The 18,335-nt window shown below is 64.4% G+C and overlaps 1 protein-coding gene across 1 annotated transcript in view; it reads right to left on the bottom strand.

Moving 5' to 3' along the window:
- Positions 1–753: 753 nt before the first annotated feature.
- LOC119097966 (protein 4.1) overlaps positions 754–18,335 on the bottom strand; it is a 31,867-nt gene continuing 14,285 nt past the window's right edge. Inside the window, exons 3-11 of the mRNA XM_037220903.1 lie at positions 8,818–8,938; positions 8,001–8,174; positions 7,429–7,581; positions 5,767–5,952; positions 4,842–5,017; positions 3,565–3,677; positions 2,697–3,092; positions 1,782–1,963; positions 754–1,711 (exon numbers count right to left, since the gene is read on the bottom strand). Coding sequence (XP_037076798.1) covers positions 754–1,711; positions 1,782–1,963; positions 2,697–3,092; positions 3,565–3,677; positions 4,842–5,017; positions 5,767–5,952; positions 7,429–7,581; positions 8,001–8,174; positions 8,818–8,938 — 2,459 coding nt within the window. The remainder of the gene's footprint in view (positions 1,712–1,781; positions 1,964–2,696; positions 3,093–3,564; positions 3,678–4,841; positions 5,018–5,766; positions 5,953–7,428; positions 7,582–8,000; positions 8,175–8,817; positions 8,939–18,335) is intronic.

Genomic DNA, 18,335 nt, shown 5'->3' with positions numbered 1-18,335 from the left:
CGCGCGCGCCGCCTGCACCCCCAGCGGCGGCGGCATGGTGGGGCAGCGGCGGTGGCGCGACCGCGAACGGCGGTGGCGGCCGTGGTCAGCGGCGCCGGCAGCGTCGACCACGACGGCTGCGTGTCCGTCGTCGGCAGCCGCCGACTGCGGCACGGGAGGCGGCGGGCGGCGAGCCAGGCGGCGGCGGCGGCGGCGCCGTGCGGCGGCCGTGGCACGTCGTGCGCCATCGGCGAGCGACACGCCTGGTCGAACGGCGGCGGCCCCTCCGCCGAGATGAGCGACGGCGAGCGGACGTCGAGCGCGCCGTCGGACGGGTCGAACCACGGCTCGCCGCCGACCGGCCGGTGGTACGGCCGCGGGTACAGCGCCCGGCCGTCGATGACGTGCGGCGGCGGCTGCGGCTCCAGGATCAGCGCCGAGTCGGAGCCAACGGCCAGCGGCGGCTCCTGCGGTGGCCCCAGCGGCTCCGACTCCAGCTCCGGCTCCGGCTCTGGTTCCGGCTCCGCTCGGTCGCGGCTGCGACCGCGGCCCAGACGCGACAGGAGGCGGCCACCGATGCCGGCCCGCTTGGCCGGTCGTTCCCTGACCTCTGCCTCCATGGAGGCCGGCTGAGCGACGGGGATGACCTGGCGCGCCACCGTGCGGACGTACAGACTCTCCTCAGCCTCCTCAGGCGGCGGCGGCGGCGGCTCGGCGTCGCGCGGATGAGACAAAGCGGCGTCCGGGCGCGGCACTACCTCCGCGGCCGACTCATCATCCAACGACGTCACCACCCTTCACCACTGAACTGTCAAGCAACGATGACTTGTCCTTCTTGCGGAACAGGCGTGGGCTCTTCCAGAAGCTCTTCTTCTTCTCGGCGGCGCTCTTGTCGTCCAGACTACCGAGTGACTTGTGCAGACGGTCCGCGTCGTCCTTCGCTTTTCCGTCGTCGTCCGCCCTTTCCTTCTTGCCGAACGGATACCAGCTCTTCCTGCGCTCCTTCTTCTCGTCGTCCTGTGCCGGGGTGGCCGCCGCCGGCTCGTCGCCGTCCAGGTCGCCGGAGAGCTGCTGGACGGCGTCCAGGTCGGCTGCGGCTAGCGTCGAGTCGGCCTGGTCCTCCCTCGTGAGAAGCTCGCACGAGAAGTCCGACAGATGAGCGTCGCCGGCGCTGTCGAAGCCGTCTGAGTCCCTTTTGCGTGTGTCGAGAGATGGCGGGACCCGGTGGCCACTGCTGGTCGCGTCATCTGTCGGCGAACTATGCACTTCAGCAGTCGCTGTCAGCGACGGTCTGCGCTTCGGGTAGGCCCCCGAGCTCTGCCCTGGCAGAGACTCCGCACTCTTGCTGTCAGCGGCATCCAGTTCCGTTCTGTCCTTTTTCGAGCCCGGTTTGAGTTTATGCCAGATGCGCTTCTTTTTATCGCCACCGACTTCGTTTTTGCCTGAAGTTTGGCCTTCTTCGTTGTGCTCGTCACCAAACTTGGGGACCATGTCGTTGGCTGACCCACGTGTATCGTCACCTACTCCGTCGCTGGCCCGGAGGCCCTCCTCCACATCGTCATCACCATAACAAGCGGCGCCGCCGCGCACCTCCTTCTCCTCGTCTTCCGAATGCGCCTTCTTTCTGAAGCCAGGGATCTTTCCGACAAAGCGGCCTCCCAGGCCGACGTTGGTCTCCCTCACCGTCTCCTCCGTCTTCGGCTTCACCGTGGCCTCGGCGCCCCGCTCGGTCCTGCGAAGACGAACGCTTCTTTCCTGGCGTCGCCAGCATGCCCATCAGCCTTTTCCCCACACCATCAGACTCCTTCTCATCCATCTTTTTCTTATCGCCCTTCCCCTCCCCCTTGTCCTTGGACTTCCAAAACTTGCTCCCGCCTCCTTTGTCCGGTTTCCCGGCCACCTTGTCCAGCGGCTCCTGCTCGGCGCGGCTGTCCTGGGCCCGGTCGGAGTCGGTGACGCCGTCCGCCGGCTCCACCACAAACGTCTGCGAGCCGCGCCAGTGGCCGTTGCTGGCGTCGGAGGCGGAGCGTGCGCCGCGGCGGCCCGTCTGACGACCGGTGGCTGCCGACGCCTCCCCAACCGAGGGTCGGCCCTCGGACAGAGCCGGGGCCGGCTCCTCCTCCCGCCATTGCTGCGGCAGGGCGGCGCGGCGCCGTGGCTGCTGCTGCTGCTGCTGCTGCTGCTGCGACGGGGGCTGAGGCGGCACCATGGGCGGCGCCTCGGCCGGGCGGCGGCTGCGGCCGCTGCCACCGATCATGCCGAGCGAGATGCCGCCACCGCCGGGGCCGCCGGGCCCGGGCCGCCGCCGCCGCTGCTGCCGGCCTACGGAGCCCACGCTGATGGCACGGCCGCGCGCCGGACGCGGCGGCTCGCTGTCTCCAAGGTCCGACGCCTGCGACGAGCCACTGAGGCGACGCCGGCGCCGGCGGCGGCCGCTGCCAACGGCCACGCCGCCGCCGACCGGCAGCCGCGGCGGCTGGCCTGGCTGGCGGCGGCGCCGGCCGCTGGCGCCGGCCGCGGCGCCGCGCTCGGGCGCCGCATGACGTGACATGTCGGCGCCCTGCGCCACGGCCACCGTCGGCGGGCCAGACGTCAGCAACATGAAGTCGCGCGCCTCGCCACCGCACGCGCCCACCAGCAGCGGCGAGCGCGGCCGCACCCCCGCCGCGGCGCCCTCGGTGTCGGCGCGGCGGCGGCGGCGGCGCGCCCCCGCCCGCCTCCAGCGGCTCGACGGGCACCTCGGGCAGCGAGAGCGTCTCGCTGTCGCTCCACAGCGCCTGGTGTGCGCCAGCCGTCTTGGGCGGCACCGCCGGCGGTTCGTCGGCGAGCTGGGCGGAGGGGCGCGGCACCGGATCGGCGGCCGACAGGTGCAGTGCCGGCTGCGAGGACGTCAGCGTGGCCGACGCCGACTCCAGGTCCGGCTCCGGCCACCAGGGCTCGCCCAGCGCGTACGACGAGCCGTAGGCGCGGTCCAGTCGGCCGCCGCGCCGCTGCGCGCTGTCCAGGTAGCCCTGCGAGGACGAGCGCCGCGGGCGCTCCAGCTGGTACGAGTCCTCGCTGTCGGCCAGCGACGAGTCCGAGTTGTAGAGGCTGTTGCGACGCGAGCGGTGGCCCTAGAATGGCCGCGGATCGGTTAGTCGGCGGCACGCGGCGAGGGGCGCTGCCTCAGATAGCGGGCGCATGCAGTGAGTGCCCAGCCAGGCATCAGGCACACAGCGTCTGCGAGGCCGGCTGGGATCCAGATAGTCAGCTCAGCTGGCGTTATCAAGAGAACGGTGCGATGCATTAGTCGCGTGCGAGTGGCGTGCTAGCTCTAATAGACACTGTTGACGGCGAGCCATTCAACTGATTACCTCCGGTGCTGCTCATGCAGACCTCCGCGCAGCTACTAGACGCTCGGTAATGCACATCCAGACCTCCACACCTTCCCTGAATGCATTCCAGTCATGCAATCACCATTATTTTGCACTCCAATCAAACGTCACCGGCGCCGCGCTCCCCGAGCCGTCAGCGCCTGGGCGTCGGGCGGCGCCGACCGGGGCCAGCTGCCCCTGGCCGGCTGAGGGCGAGGGGGAGCGGACTCACAGTGCGCTCCTTGGGCCGGTCGTCCTCCAGTCCGGGGATCTGCTCTGGCGCCTCTGTCAGCGTGTGTCGCTTCACGTCGCCGTCGCGCGCCTCGCGGGCGCCGGCGCCGATCGCTGTCGGCACAGGACGCCACCAGTCACCGCGCTGACTGTGGAGACCGTGGGGCTGTGGAAATCCCCCCCCCCCCCTGACTGTGGGGACTGTAGGAACCCCTCCTCTGACTGTGGGGACGTCCCTGACTGTGGGGACTATAGGGACCTCCCCTGACTTGGGGACTGTGGGAACCCCTGACTGTAAGGACTGTGCGGACTGTGGGGAACCCTCCCCTGACTGTGGGGACTATGGGGACCCCTGAATGTGGGGACTGTGGGGACCCTCCCCCTGACTGTGGGGACTATGGTGACCCTCTGACTTCAGAGACTGCGGGGACCCCTCCCCTGACTGAAGGGACCCCTGTTTATGGGGGCTGTGGGGACCCCTCCCCTGACTGTGGGGATCCCCTCTGACTGTGGGGACTGCAGGGACCCCTGACAGTGAGGACCCTCCCCTGTGGTGACTTTAGGGACCCCTCGCCTGACTGTGGGGACCCCTGACTGTGGGGACTGTGGCGACTACTCCCCTGACTGTGGGGACTGTGGGGACCCCTGACTGTGGGGACTGTGGCGACCCCTCCCCTGACTGTGGAGACGCTGGCAAGGCGCTGTGATGTTGCTCTTGACCTGGCCAGACCACGAGTAATCATCACTCACTCACATAAGGCCACACCCACCAACTCAGCTATCCTAACAGCACAGGCAGACCAGCACAGGTCTGGTTCAGTGAGGTCTATTCAGGTGCCTCAGGCCAGGTCAGGTCAGATCCGGGCGGCACAGTCAACGTGACCCAGGGCGGCTGCCGACCGACGGTGCGGATCGACCGACAGTGGGATCGACCGACGGTGGGATCGACCGCCGATGGTGTCGACCGACGGTGGGGGTCGACCGACGGTGGGATCGACCGCCGATGGTGTCGACAGACGGTGGGGTCGACTGATGGTGGGATCAACCGACGGTGGGACGAGGTCACATCAGGTCTGGTGCTGACCAGGTCTGTTGAGATGGTGTGAAGGGTATGGTGGGGTGAAACGGTGTCCGGTGGCACCTGGCGCCATCGGGTCAAGTCACGGCAGGTCAGGCTTGGACAGACCACACAAAGCCGGGGTCCGGCAGGGCCAGGTCAGGGCGGCCCGATCCAGCCGGGACGCCGCGGGGCGCAGGTCGGGCGCGGTCCACGCTCACGTTCCATGCTGCGGCTGGAGACGCCGCGGCCGCTGAGGGCACGCCGGAACTGCGGGGACGGCCGGTCCAGCTGCTGCGCCCGCAGCCGCGTCTGGTACTGCGTCAGGCCCGAGTAGCGGAACCTGGAGCCCAGGCGGGGCAGGCTGTCCCGACTCGGCGGCTCGGGCGACATCAGCCTGCCGATCACCACGGGGTCAGGTCAGGTCAGGTCAGGTGACGGGGGGCCAGCCGAGCCGGGTTGTGCCGCTCCAGCCGACAGTACACACAGCCGTGTCTCCAGGGAGGTACGCCGGTGACGCCACCCATGTCATACACGTCTGCCCAGATCAGTTCAGCGCCCGCCGAGACCAGAGCTCCCGTCAGCGTTCAACGTCCCGACTGTCACGCCAGCCGCTCCAGAGATACCCTCCAGTCCATATCAACACGCTCTCCCGAAGGTGCGGCTCAAAATCTGTTTGGGAGCCGCCCCCCCCCCCCCTTCACACACACACCACACCACACCACACCACACCACCACCACACCACACCACACCACACACCCGCCCCGGTAATGTAAGGCAACAATCACCTCAAAAGTCGCTAAAACACCAAAAAGAGTGGGAACCATTTTTCTCGGACGTCATCCTCAGGCACACCACCCAATGTCATGAAGCGCCGCCCCTGCACTCTCTGGTACTCGACTCTGACACTGAGGCGTGATCATGGCACAGCACCATTCCAATGACTAAATGGCTCGGTGGTCACTCGATGGAGATCACCGGTCGGCCACCAGCATGATCTCAACGGCGGAGATCACCAGCCGGCCACCAGCATGATCTCAACGGCGGAGATCACCAGCCAGCCATGACGTCATGGTTAAATCTGGCATGATTCGCTAGCTCGTAAACATAGGTCGCTACATGTCACGGAGCGCGTGCCAACAAACCGGAAAAAGGTGTGATGCTCCACACAAATCTTCCATATCTGCTTGGCCTTCCTGTGGTTGGTCAGCTTGAAGCCGATGGTGGTCATGTGACGCTCAAACTCGCCGGGCCGAACCTTCACGTAGAAGTTGTTTCGCTTGTACGAAATCTTGAGAATTTTCGGCCAGGCAAAGCGGTTTATCCGCAGTCTGAAATGGCGTTTTAGGCGTTGTTATTTCAAGCACACCTGCATCGCCATAAAACATGGTGGAACGATAAACAGGCCGTGCTGGTGCCGGCGACTGGCAGCCGGCGCTGGCCTCCGCCGTCACAGCCCACCTCCCGCCTTCCATCCCACCCTGTCAGGCGTCTGGCAGCTGGCGCCAGCCTCTGCCGTCACAGCCAACCTCCCGCCTTCCATCCCACCCCGTCAGGCGTCTGGCAGCCGGCGCTGGCCTCTGCCGTCACAGCCAACCTCCCGCCTTCCATCCCACCCCGTCAGGCGTCTGGCAGCCGGCGCTGGCCTCTGCCGTCACAGTCCACCTCCCGCCTTCCATCCCACCCCGTCAGGCGTCTGGCAGCCGGCGCTGGCCTCTGCCGTCACAGCCCACCTCCCGCCTTCCATCCCACCCCGTCCGGCGTCTGGCAGCCGACGCTGGCCTCTGCCGCCACAGACCACCTCCCGCCTTCCATCCCACCCCGTCAGGCGCCTGGCAGCCGGCGCTGGCCTCTGCCGTCACAGCCCACCTCCCACCTTCCATCCCACCCGTCAGGCGTCTGGCAGCCGGCGCTGGCCTCTGCCGTCACAGTCCACCTCCCGCCTTCCATCCCACCCCGTCAGGCGTCTGGCAGCCGGCGCTGGCTTCTGCCGTCACAGCCCACCTCCCACCTTCCATCCCATCCGTCAGGCGTCTGGCAGCCGGCGCTGGCCTCTGCCGTCACAGTCCACCTCCCGCCTTCCATCCCACCCCGTCAGGCGTCTGGCAGCCGGCGCTGGCCTCTGCCGCCACAGTCCACCTCCCGCCTTCCATCCCACCCCGTCAGGCGCCTGGCAGCCGGCGCCAGCCTCTGCCGTCACAGTCCACCTCCCGCCTTCCATCCCACCCCGTCAGGCGTCTGGCAGCCGGCGCTGGCCTCTGCCGTCACAGCCCACCTCCCACCTTCCATCCCATCCGTCAGGCGTCTGGCAGCCGGCGCAGGCCTCTGCCGTCACAGTCCACCTCCCGCCTTCCATCCCACCCCGTCAGGCGTCTGGCAGCCGGCGCTGGCCTCTGCCGCCACAGTCCACCTCCCGCCTTCCATCCCACCCCGTCAGGCGCCTGGCAGCCGGCGCTGGCCTCTGCCGTCACAGCCCACCTCCCACCTTCCATCCCACCCGTCAGGCGTCTGGCAGCCGGCGCTGGCCTCTGCCGTCACAGTCCACCTCCCGCCTTCCATCCCACCCCGTCAGGCGTCTGGCAGCCGGCGCTGGCCTCTGCCGTCACAGCCCACCTCCCACCTTCCATCCCATCCGTCAGGCGTCTGGCAGCCGGCGCAGGCCTCTGCCGTCACAGTCCACTTCCCGCCTTCCATCCCACCCGTCAGGCGTCTGGCAGCCGGCGCTGGCCTCTGCCGTCACAGCCCACCTCCCGCCTTCCATCCCACCCCGGCCCGTGTCTGGAAGCCCACTCCGGCCGCGCACGCACTTGTCCCTATAGACGAGGATGCCGGAGGCGCAGACTCCCAGCATGATGTCCACGTTCTCCGAGTCTTTGGCCGGGTGCAGGTCCACGCCGTACATGGCCAGCTTCTTGGCGTTCTCCAGGTAGTGCAGCTCGGCTTCGGACGGAGTCTGGCCCCTATCGCCGCAGGGAACCACAGGCCGTGTCAAACGGAGACGCATCGACTGAGCAGCGCTGCCCGCACTGAGCTCAATACACGCCAGTGACACCGGACATGTCGGCCAGCGATAGACAGCGAGCCTCGTCCCAGAGATCTGCCGTCGTGTGTTTAAGGTCCAAGACCGATCTGACCTTTCCGTCCAGGGCGCGACCTAAGCTGCGCGGTTCCGCCTAAGCCCCCGCTGCCGGCCTGGGTTCAGCCAACGGACAGCCGGCATCTGGCAGCCGTGATTTCGTCCGGAGCCGGCGCCACCGACCGCGGCCCTCACGCAGCCGTGCCGGCTCGTGACCCGACCGGGCGACTAGCCCGAGCCTGCCCCCCCCCCCTTCCCCGTCTTGGTGAGCGCCACGGCCCCGTGCCGTGGTTCGTGTCTGACCTCAGCGTCTTGTGCAGCTGGGCCACCTTCTCCTCCAGCTCGGCCGTCTGGTGGGGCGCCAGCTTGAAGTCGGCCAGGTAGCCCGGCCGGTGCTCGGCGGCGTCATAGTCGCCCAGCTCCGACTGCACCAGGAACGAGCCGAGCAGCGCGTGCGTGACGAACGAGCACGGCAGCCTGCGGTGGCGACGGCGACGGCGAGCCGGTCAGTGGAGCCAGCCGAGAGCCGGCGGGTGTGGGCACAGGCCGACCATGGCTTACACGGGCGGGGTCAAACGGTTGGATCTCCGGGTCGCCAGTGAGGGCCAGACAGATTTGGGTCCAAGTTGGAGAGGCCTAACGCTATGAGTCAGTGTACGGGTTGGACCCGTCTGCTCTACAGTCAAGGCCGACGGCGATACATCAGCACGACAGACGGGGGCCTAACGGGCCGTGTACTATGTGGTTCATCGCATGGATTGTGGTCGCGTGTTGGAGGACCACCGGGGCCAGTTTAGGAGATGGGCAACACCAAACTGCCAGTCCAAAGCAGCGATCCCAGAATCTCGGACAGGATACATGGCTGAATCTGCAATGGCCAGAACTTCGCAGACAAACACAAACAGATCACTCGACAGGTAAACTGAAGTCGGCTGGCACATGAAGGGCAAGTGTTGACTTCACTGACATCGCGTGTCTCCAAACAAATCAACGACAGCCTTGACAAAGACGCCATGTTTTTTCATAACAGAACAGAGGCAGGGACCCCACACAGCTTTTGGGACCACGGGTCGACCCCAGGCCAACGTCCTTCACAACTGTACAGTGATAGCGCGCTCACTTGTTGGTGATGATATCGTTGCGGATCTGCAGGCACAGCTGGTAGCGGGTGACATCCTCCTGCAGCTGGCTCGGGTCCAGCGGGTAGAACTTGACGGCGAAACGGAGCTCCCATGGCTCGCCTGCGGCAGGCGGCGCCGTCACCACACTGCCGCTCTGGGCCGGAGCCTGGCGCCTGCCCTGGCGCGTTACCAATTGGCGTGTTCTGACGACTCGGAGCGCACAAAAATGGAAACAAAGACTATCCGCCATCAGCGTTTGTTCTGAGCGCCCCACACGGCGTTGTGTGTGACTGACACCCAGTGAGGCACGCTGCCGTTATATCTAACTGGAAAGGTAACCCGTCCCCGGGTGGCCGGTTTAATGCGACGTGCTCGGGCAGATGGGGTGGGGTGGGGGCGGCTCGATTTCACCCCGCTGACATCTCCAAAACAAAGGAGGCTACATACACCAGATTCACAAGGTCGGTGAGGCTCCACGAGAACGTAAATGAGTCAACTTTTGAGGTATTACGTCGAGATTCGGGTCAAATAAGGTCACATAACATCGAAATCCAGATCGGTGCCCGAAGCGCCCTCGGGTCTCCTAACGCAACCGGCTTTATCCTGGATACCAGTTTAACCAGAGTGTTACAGGTGTGAACATGAGGCCAGTGACCTTAGCCGATATTTAAACGGGAAAATAATCAAGAATCTTTGATGTCATCTACTAATTTGCATTTACAATCGGCGCCAAAGACTACCTTGGGCAGTACGGTCCCCAAAGTCAGTGGCTGATCGATGTCAGCTCAGGTTAGTGGCCTATTGTAACCCTCAGCTAGTCAAAATACGAATTTGTTGACATTAATTTGATCCAGGAAATCGAAACGAACGTCAAGAGCTATCCCGTACTGCAAGCTTTCCAGCAATAAAACAAGTTGTTTTTTACCTCGATTTGACCTTACATTACCCAAGGTCAGTAACATTAGCCGCTGCATGACCTCCAGCAATCGATGCAGCCAAAACCCCAAGTGGAAGAAGCGGTTATCCTCCGTTCAGTTGTCTTATCGTCTACGAAACAACCTTGAAGTTCCATGACTTCGTCTTAAACTCCACTGATGCGTCATATTGAACGAATCCCTCGGAATGACCTTCACAGACAGCAGTGACCTGTATTAGCCTGTAATACGTCAGCGACCTTACGAGGTATGCCTAAGTTGTATACCAAATGACTGGCTATTCAATTGTCTGTGGCTATCAAAATAACGCGCGCCGCGCCATTGGGAAGCTATCTCAGAAAAATAACTTGGGAGTGGGGGTCAAAATGACCCTTTACGGAGTGCTAGGCGCCTATGACCGCCATATTAATATCAGGGTCCATGGTGCAAGTAGGCCGCGACCCCTCACGTGAAGCCGAGGGCGCTGGCCAATTGGCGGCTACGTTGCTAGGTGAGGTAGACTCCTGGTCACTTTTGCCATCAGTGGCGATTGGTACGTAAATGCAGCATTGTGAACATCACCAGGACCACACCAAGACCGTCATTCTGACATGATAAATGAGCGTCGGTGGCGGTGGTGTCACATTAGCATATACCTCTCAGAAAAAAATGATTCCAGGCTGGCTGTCAACAGTTACGGGGTGAGGGAGCGAAGTGAAGATCCTAAGAGTCTAAAGAGCATTGCAGCTTAATTCGATGGCCAACTTGCACGCTGGGGCTCAGCACTATCATCCTTGTCTCTGACACCAGGCGCTCCAGCGGGCTGTTCCAGCTGGCGTCCAACTAGCATCCACGTCCAACGCCTTGCCCGCTGTCATGCCACAGTGGGATACTTTCCCAGGCGTCTAGCCCCCAGCAACGCCGACACTTTCCCGGCGTCTAGCCCCCAGCGACGCCGACACTTTCCCGGCGTCTAGCCCCCAGCAACGCCGACACTTTCCCGGCGTCTAGCCTCCAGCGACGCCGACACTTTCCCGGTGACCAGCCCCCAGCGACGCCGACATTTTCCCCGGCGTCTGGCCCCCAGCGACGCCGACACTTTCCCGGCGTCTAGCCCCCAGCGACGCCGATACTTTCCCGGACGTCCCGCCACGAACAGCGCCGATATATGGGATTGGATAAATCATATTATATTGCTGATGAGCCACTGGGGCAGCCTCGAAGCACGGCACAGCCAACGATCATGCTCATAGCCGCAAACAGAGTGGCACGCATTTAGCGGCCGCATATCGACACCGTATTTCAGCAGCGTACCTTCACAAAATGAGCTGGGGGCTGCGCAGTGACAAATGGCCCAACCTGCCCCGAATATACCAACAAATAGGTTTCTCCCCAGATTTGACCCACTTCCTTCCCAAAGTTGGTGGGAAGGGGCTGGAGCCCAATTTGGATGCTCCATCCCCACCCCCTCCCCCCTCCCCCCAGCGCGAAACAGGAAACTACACCTCTGCAGCATTTCCTCCAGCTAAGAGTCAACTGCTCGGGTCCCTCCCTATAAATATTCCTCGACTTCCAATTTCTAAGTCCCTGCGCCTCAACAGTCGCCCTGACATTGGCCGTTCGCAGATCGGTTTCCACTTAGCGCGCACACCGTCACATCAGCCTCCCTCGCCGCAGAGCCGTAAATCCCCGGCCCGTGACGCGTCGTTTCGCATCTCCTCCGCTGGCCGCCGGTCCAAAGCCGAGCGTCGGCCGCGGCCCGTTGTGTCGCCGCCGCCCGGCTCGTGTATCGATTCCGGTTTGACTGCCGGGCAAGGGGTCGTTACGTGCCCGGTTGGCGCCAGTCTGTCGGCGGCCGGCCGTGGCGCCCCTCCGCGCCCCTCCCCGCTCCCCTGAGCGTCGGTTTCAGCTCGGTGGTTGCGGAGCGATGCCGACGCTGGCCAAACGTCTGGAGCCCGCCTGATGGGTCGGTCTGCGCACCTGCCGGCGGCGCTGGCAGCAGCCGGGCCGCCAGCGCGCCTCCGTTGTGAGGCGAGCACGCGGCTGTGGCGCCGACAGCGGCCGTTTTACACCGGCGCCTGGGGGTGTGTTCGGCGTCGGCGTTGTGGGGGCTCCTGCCGGCACGCCGTCGGGCGGAGGCCGCCGCGGCCGCGCCGGGCGGGGCCGCCGCACGGGTCTATGAGCGGGCGGGTGTGCCCCGAGACAACAAGCACGTGCCGGCGCTGCGCCAACGTGTGTCGGCCGGCCGACGGGCAGCCGCGAACCGAGTGGCGGCTATAGAGGAGCCCAACTGAGACACAGTTGCCCCGCGTGTCTCCTCGAGCCGACTCAGGGAACAAAGCAGCCGACGCAGCGTGTCGCCCGGCCTTTGCAGAACACAAGGGACGCGTCTTGAATACGTGGCCTTTAATGTGTAAGAAGACTGCGGAGCTCGTACTTGAACACTGAGCATTCCCCGCGAGGATTTATAGGACAGACTCGAGCTCTGTTAGCACCTGAAAAGATGCATGCGGTTTAGAGAAGCAGCAGTGGTAGCCTGCCCATCAACGGCTGACACATTCGTCCCGCTTGTTTCAGCATCCGTCACGGTACCCGGGGGGTACCCGAGGCCGTCACGACGCGCAGACACGCGCTGGCGTGACCAGCAGCCGCCAGTGCTGCCGCACAGCTCGGCCAGACGCCCCCCATCACGGTACGCTGCGGGCCCGGAGCTCAGGCGTCCCTTCCCCAGACGCGCGGCGAGCCCGCTCCCCAGGTCTGGACCCGGAGTCGGCCCCGACACTGTTTATCCAGCCGGAGGGACGACAGGCAGCGACGACTCTCCTCAAACAACAGGCACGCGACCAGCCCTCGCTGCCAGGCCCTCAGCCCATCTGGGTGGGGAAAGAACAGATGAAAAATGATGATCTGTGTGAGGCGCTGAAGTTCGCAGCCCCGCCCCCACTCCGTACAATAGGGAGCCGGGAAGGGGGCCAACACAATCTGTGAGGGCGCCTGTGATGGCGAACCACCACCGTTGTCGACTCCTCGCTTATCGACCTAGTTATGTTTCGCACCCAAACGGGCCTCCTGCGACAGGTGGATGAGCTCTCGCTGCGCAGACGGCTACCTTAGCCCACCAATGGCATGCATGTGATTAACGTCGTACAGGAATGCACTGCGCCGTGCTCGCCTTTTGATGTGTGCATCAAGCAGGTGCCGCCGCAGAAGTGTACGAACTTGGTCAAGATGCCGCAAAATAAGTTTAACGCCAGCGTTTCCTTCCCCAGCTTAATCAGGCTGATTGAAAGATTATCATTCTTGGAAGTGACAATCGTTGTGACGACAACACGACCTGCGCTAGGCTTGATCTCATGTACCCACAATGTGCGCAAAAGACGAACGATTTGACCCTGGTGTTGTGTCAATTACACACTATGAAAGGTATCCCAGAGCCACCTGTGCTGCAGATGTCGTCCTGGTCGAGATATTTAGATGCGTTTGGTCGGACTCAAAACGGCCTGGCGCTTTATCAATAACCACTGCAGACAACAGCTCGCCAGCCCAGCCTGCGCCGAGTCCAGCCAGCGAAACAACCGCTGTTGGGACGAGACCTCCGCGGTCAGGTCTCTACTGGACACCACCCTTCCACATTAAACCCTGTCAACACCCGGTCTCCCCGTACAGCGTGACCGACGGGGAGCGCGGTCTGACCGTACGGTGTGACCGGCGAGCAGCGCGTCGCTGTTCGTACAGCGTGACCGGCGAGCAGCGTGTCGCTGTTCGTACGGCGTGACCGGCGAGCAGCGCGTCACTGTCCGTACAGCGTGACCGGCGAGCAGTGCGTCGCTGTTCGTACAGCGTGACCGGCGAGCAGCGTGGTCTGACCGTACAGCTTGATCGGCGAGCAGCGCGGTCTGACCGTACAGCGTGACCGGCGAGCAGCGCAGTCTGTCCGCACAGCTTGATCGGCGAGCAGCGCGGTCTGACCGTACAGCGTGACCGGCGAGCAGCGCGGTCTGACCGTACAGCGCCGCTGAGCGGCCACAACAGGACGGGGTTGCCCAGGACACGGTCTTCAGTTTATCATTCGTCCCACCCTGGAGCGGGCGCACGCGAGGGTGTACAGCCAACATACTGTCCCATGCGGCGTTGAGGCCAGGCGCCATGCGTTCGACTCGCACCGGCCAGTTTTTTGTGGCGTGGGCGTCAGATAATGAGACATGACTTACACCAATACACCATCTTCATCAAGGGAAAAAGACCGGCGGCCTAGCAGACCGACACGCCACGCAGCCCCAGCCCGGCCGGCCCCTTACTTCCATCAGGCCAGACCGGCAGCGGGGGCCGCCCCTCCTCACGACCAACCGGTACGCACGTGCTCGCACCAGAAACGGCCCGCCTATTAAATCGATGGCGTGCGCGGCTGGGGGGGGGGGGGGGGGGCAGGCTTCGCCGGATCCGATCGCCTCAATCGAAATCAATCGGACACGGCGGCGGGACACAACACGGAGCGTGCAGGACTGCAGCACGTCCAGCGAAGCCCGGCGCCATGACACGGAGCGTGCAGGACTGCAGCACGTCCAGCGAAGCCCGGCGCCATGACACGGAGCGTGCAGGACTGCAGCACGTCCAGCGAAGCCCGCCGCCATAGCACGGAGCGTGCAGGACTGCAACGCGTCCAGCGAAGCCCGGCGCCATGACGCGGAGCGTGCAGGACTGCAGCACGTCCAGCGAAGCCCGGCGCCATGACACGGAGCGTGCAGACTGCAGCACGTCCAGCGAAGCCCGGCGCCATGACACGGAGCGTGCAGACTGCAGCACGTCCAGCGAAGCCCGGCGCCATGACACGGAGCGTGCAGGACTGCAGCACGTCCAGCGAAGCCCGGCGCCATGACACGGAGCGTGCAGCACTGCAGCACGTCCACCGAAGCCCGGCGCCATGACACGGAGCGTGCAGGACTGCAGCACGTCCAGCGAAGCCCGCCGCCATAGCACGGAGCGTGCAGGACTGCAACGCGTCCAGCGAAGCCCGGCGCCATGACGCGGAGCGTGCAGGACTGCAATGCGCCCAGAGAAGCCCGACGCCTGATCAGCTGCCGACGCGAGCCCGTGCGTGCCGAGGTCACAGGTTCCCGCTGGCTCTGCTGCCTTTTGGACGGTTGACGCTGACGCGGCTGACAGGGCGGCGGCAGCCGGGAGACCAGCTGGGCAAGTCTCAAACCCGAGGCGGACAATCGAGCCGATGCGGCGCCGACGCTGCCGATAAACACGACCTGCGGCGGACGGTGGACCGACGCCCGGCGTCACCGCCGGCCGACTGAATCACGCCCTGATGAAAGCGATAACTTCCGGATCACTCAGCCGCCAGCGGCGACGCTATGTGGGGGCACAGAGAACTGCCGTCACAGAGAACGCCGACCCTGTGGGGGCACGCCGGGGTACGGACACAGAGAACGCCGGCCACTGGCCAAAACCACCAGCCAGGTCACGCCGCTGGATGGTGGGACCTGGCCAGTCGGGTACCGGGTCACCGTGTTACTGCTTCACCGCACCGAACGCCTGATACCTGACATCTCACTGGTACGTATGCCATCGGCCCACACCACCGGCCACATGTTCCATCCATCCCGTGAAACGACGGGGTTTCACCCACCCACGTGTGACCTATTTCTGCCGACAATGGGCTTCACTAATGAGTGGCATTGACATTTCGGACAACAATGGCTGTGCTGTATGTGCCGAAGGGATCACAGATTACAATGGGCCTGAAGGGGAATGGAACAATGTCAACAGGCAATAACGCCTCCTTACGGCTTTGAGATTTCAGTGCGCTGAGTGATTTGACACACAGGTCAAAATGAGTTTATACCCGCAACTAGCTTTAACGGATGGGGTCGGTGGCTGCGTCCCAAAACGAGCCCACCGCCACCCAAAAAAACAACTTTGATGTGAGCAATGCATGATGCATCCAGAAATGCAAAAGCTCTCTTCCAGACCTGTTAACTACTTGTGTTTACTTCTTTTTGTAGCGGTCGGTGATTCGTCGTCCTGAGATGCTAGCGGAAGCTACACAGAACTGTCCGGCAGTCACGGCCTTCCAGCCTAAAAAGCCACGACGTTCGTTGATCAGCATTGTTGGGGGAGAGGGGGCGGGCGTTCCTGGAAAGCTGGATGGGTGGTGCCACGCCAGCGACCATGACCCGATCGAGCAGTCCTGTACCCAGCTGGCGCTGCATAGTTCTGACGGCGACAATGACCGACGATGCTGGCCTGCCCCCCCCCCCCCCTCTCCCCCCTGCTCGTGCCGGCGGCTGCGCATGGGGGCGAGGGGACGGCCGACATCCGCGCAGCCTGACCACGTCAGCCTGAGGCTGCGCGGACGTAGCCAGCCGCGGGGATGGGCTCGTCGCCCCGGCGACAGTGATTTCAGGCCCGCCACACTGGCCGCCGCCCGCGCCAGCCGGGCGTCCAAGTCATGGCGCAGGCCGCAGATCTGGCGCCGCCACGTCGGCAACAGCGGCTCCGTCTCGGCCTGGTGACGGCGTCGACGGTCACTGTGCACTGATGCCTGCGGTCTCGGCCTGGTGACGGCGTCGACCGTCACTGTGCACTGGTGCCTGCGCGTCCCGAGCTCTGCCGCGGCGACCAGCGGCCAACGCCGAACCCTGCCCAAACAAACGCCCTGAGCTTCGAAGTCGACGAAACCACGCCGAACGCGGACAGAGTGCCGCCACATACAGATGTCCGCTTAAGGCATGCATGCTGCCGCCACACAAATATCCGCTGGAAGCATGCAGGCATCGCCACAAACCACTCAGTCACCGCCTCGCTGGGCCTCGCAGTGGAATGCGGCTTCTGGAACATCACCAGCACCTGATCCTGACTCGTCACCAGAGAACCAGAGCACAACGCCGCCTCTGAGGCGACGGCCCAGCCTCATAACCCGAACCCGACAAAGCCGTTTCCACCGGAGCCGCAGCCGCTTCCGTCGCTGGGACAATAGGCCCGCGGGCCCGAACTGCCTGCGCACTCCACCGCTCTCACTCCGCAGGCACCCACTTGGCCTAAATGCGAGATGAGTCTTCATGACGGAAATGGACCGATAAAGCCCCGGCGGGTGCGGCGGCCTCTGTGAGAACTGCCGTCCCGATTACTAAGCGCCTTGGTTCTAAAGAGCCGCAGGGAGGCGGCCAGTACAAGCCCATGTTAGCACATACCAGACAACGCTGGGCAACGATGCAGACAGACTACTTTGCGTGTGCCATACACTGACATGCGACGTTCAACCTCAAGCCCTGACCAAGCGAACAGCCGGCTTCCACGCCGACTGCAATCGCCGGCCACCCGCCGACGCCCGTCCTACACAGCTACATCCCTGCCGGACGGCGCCCGCCACCGCCACCGGGCCGGACGCTGCCCCAAGGTGGCTCGCGCGGGCACGATCTCCTCAGACGGGCATGTGTGGCGGCTAGCGTGCTCCTGCGCCGGGGCCGAGCGACCCTGCAGCCACACGTGTGTGACGGCCCATTACCGGGCCGTCGGCAGCTGACGGCGTCGCTAGGGGCGCGGCGACCGACGCCCGGAGCGGTCCGGCGACTCAGACCACCGGTGTCTCAGACCACCGGTGTGCCGCTGATCATCGAGACCACTGCTGATGTGCTGATGACTAAGACGGCGTCACTAGGGGCGCGGCGACCGACGCCCGGAGCGGGCCGGCGGCCGACGGGTCTCAGACCACCGATGTGCCGCTGATTATCGAGACCACTGCTGATGTGCTGATGACTAAGACGGCGTCACTAGGAGCGCGGCGACCGACGCCCGGAGCGGGCCGGCGGCCGACGGGTCTCAGACCACCGGTGTGCCGCTGATCATCGAGACCACTGCTGATGTGCTGATGACTAAGACGGCGTCGCTAGGGGCGCGGCGACCGACGCCCGGAGCGGGCCGGCGGCCGACGGGTCTCAGACCACCGGTGTGCCGCTGATCATCGAGACCACTGCTAATGTGCTGATGACTAAGACGGCGTCGCTAGGGGCGCGGCGACTGACGCCCGGAGCGGGCCGGCGGCCGACGGGTCTCAGACCACCGGTGTGCCGCCGATCATCGAGACCACTGCTGATGTGCTGATGACGAAGACGGCCAACCGGGAGTTGTTTGTCAGCCGGCCCGCGTGAATCGGTCCGTCGTTGCTTGCTTTAAGCCGGCAGCGGTCAGACATACATCATTTCAGAATGGTCGGACCGATGACAGCCCAGAACGTTCAAACCAACACCAGCCTAGAATACGCGCGATGCTTGCAACCAAAATGTGTGACGTCTGGCGTTCTCGAGCGCCGACTTTTCCTATCGTGACAGCAGATAAGAGACTGCGACTCAAGCGCCGCGGCCGTTACAAGCGCTGATAAACGCTCCGCTGACTAATACAACACCTCCTGCGCACAAAGGTCCACCTGGTCCGGCGCCGGCAGCGCGGAGAGACCACCCCCTCACGGTGAGCGGGGGGGGGGGAGGGGGCGTCCCCCTTCCACCCGGACACTGCTGAGCGCCTCCACACGGGCTGAACAAGACACACGGGGTCACCGGTCCTGGCGCCGCCGGCCCTGGTACATGTCCCGTGGCCTG

Source organism: Pollicipes pollicipes, unplaced genomic scaffold (genome assembly GCF_011947565.3).
Source record: "Pollicipes pollicipes isolate AB1234 unplaced genomic scaffold, Ppol_2.1 Scaffold_4740;HRSCAF=5597_pilon_pilon_pilon, whole genome shotgun sequence".
Classification (NCBI taxonomy): Eukaryota; Metazoa; Arthropoda; class Thecostraca; order Pollicipedomorpha; family Pollicipedidae; genus Pollicipes; species Pollicipes pollicipes.
This window is presented reverse-complemented; position numbering and strand designations above follow the sequence as displayed.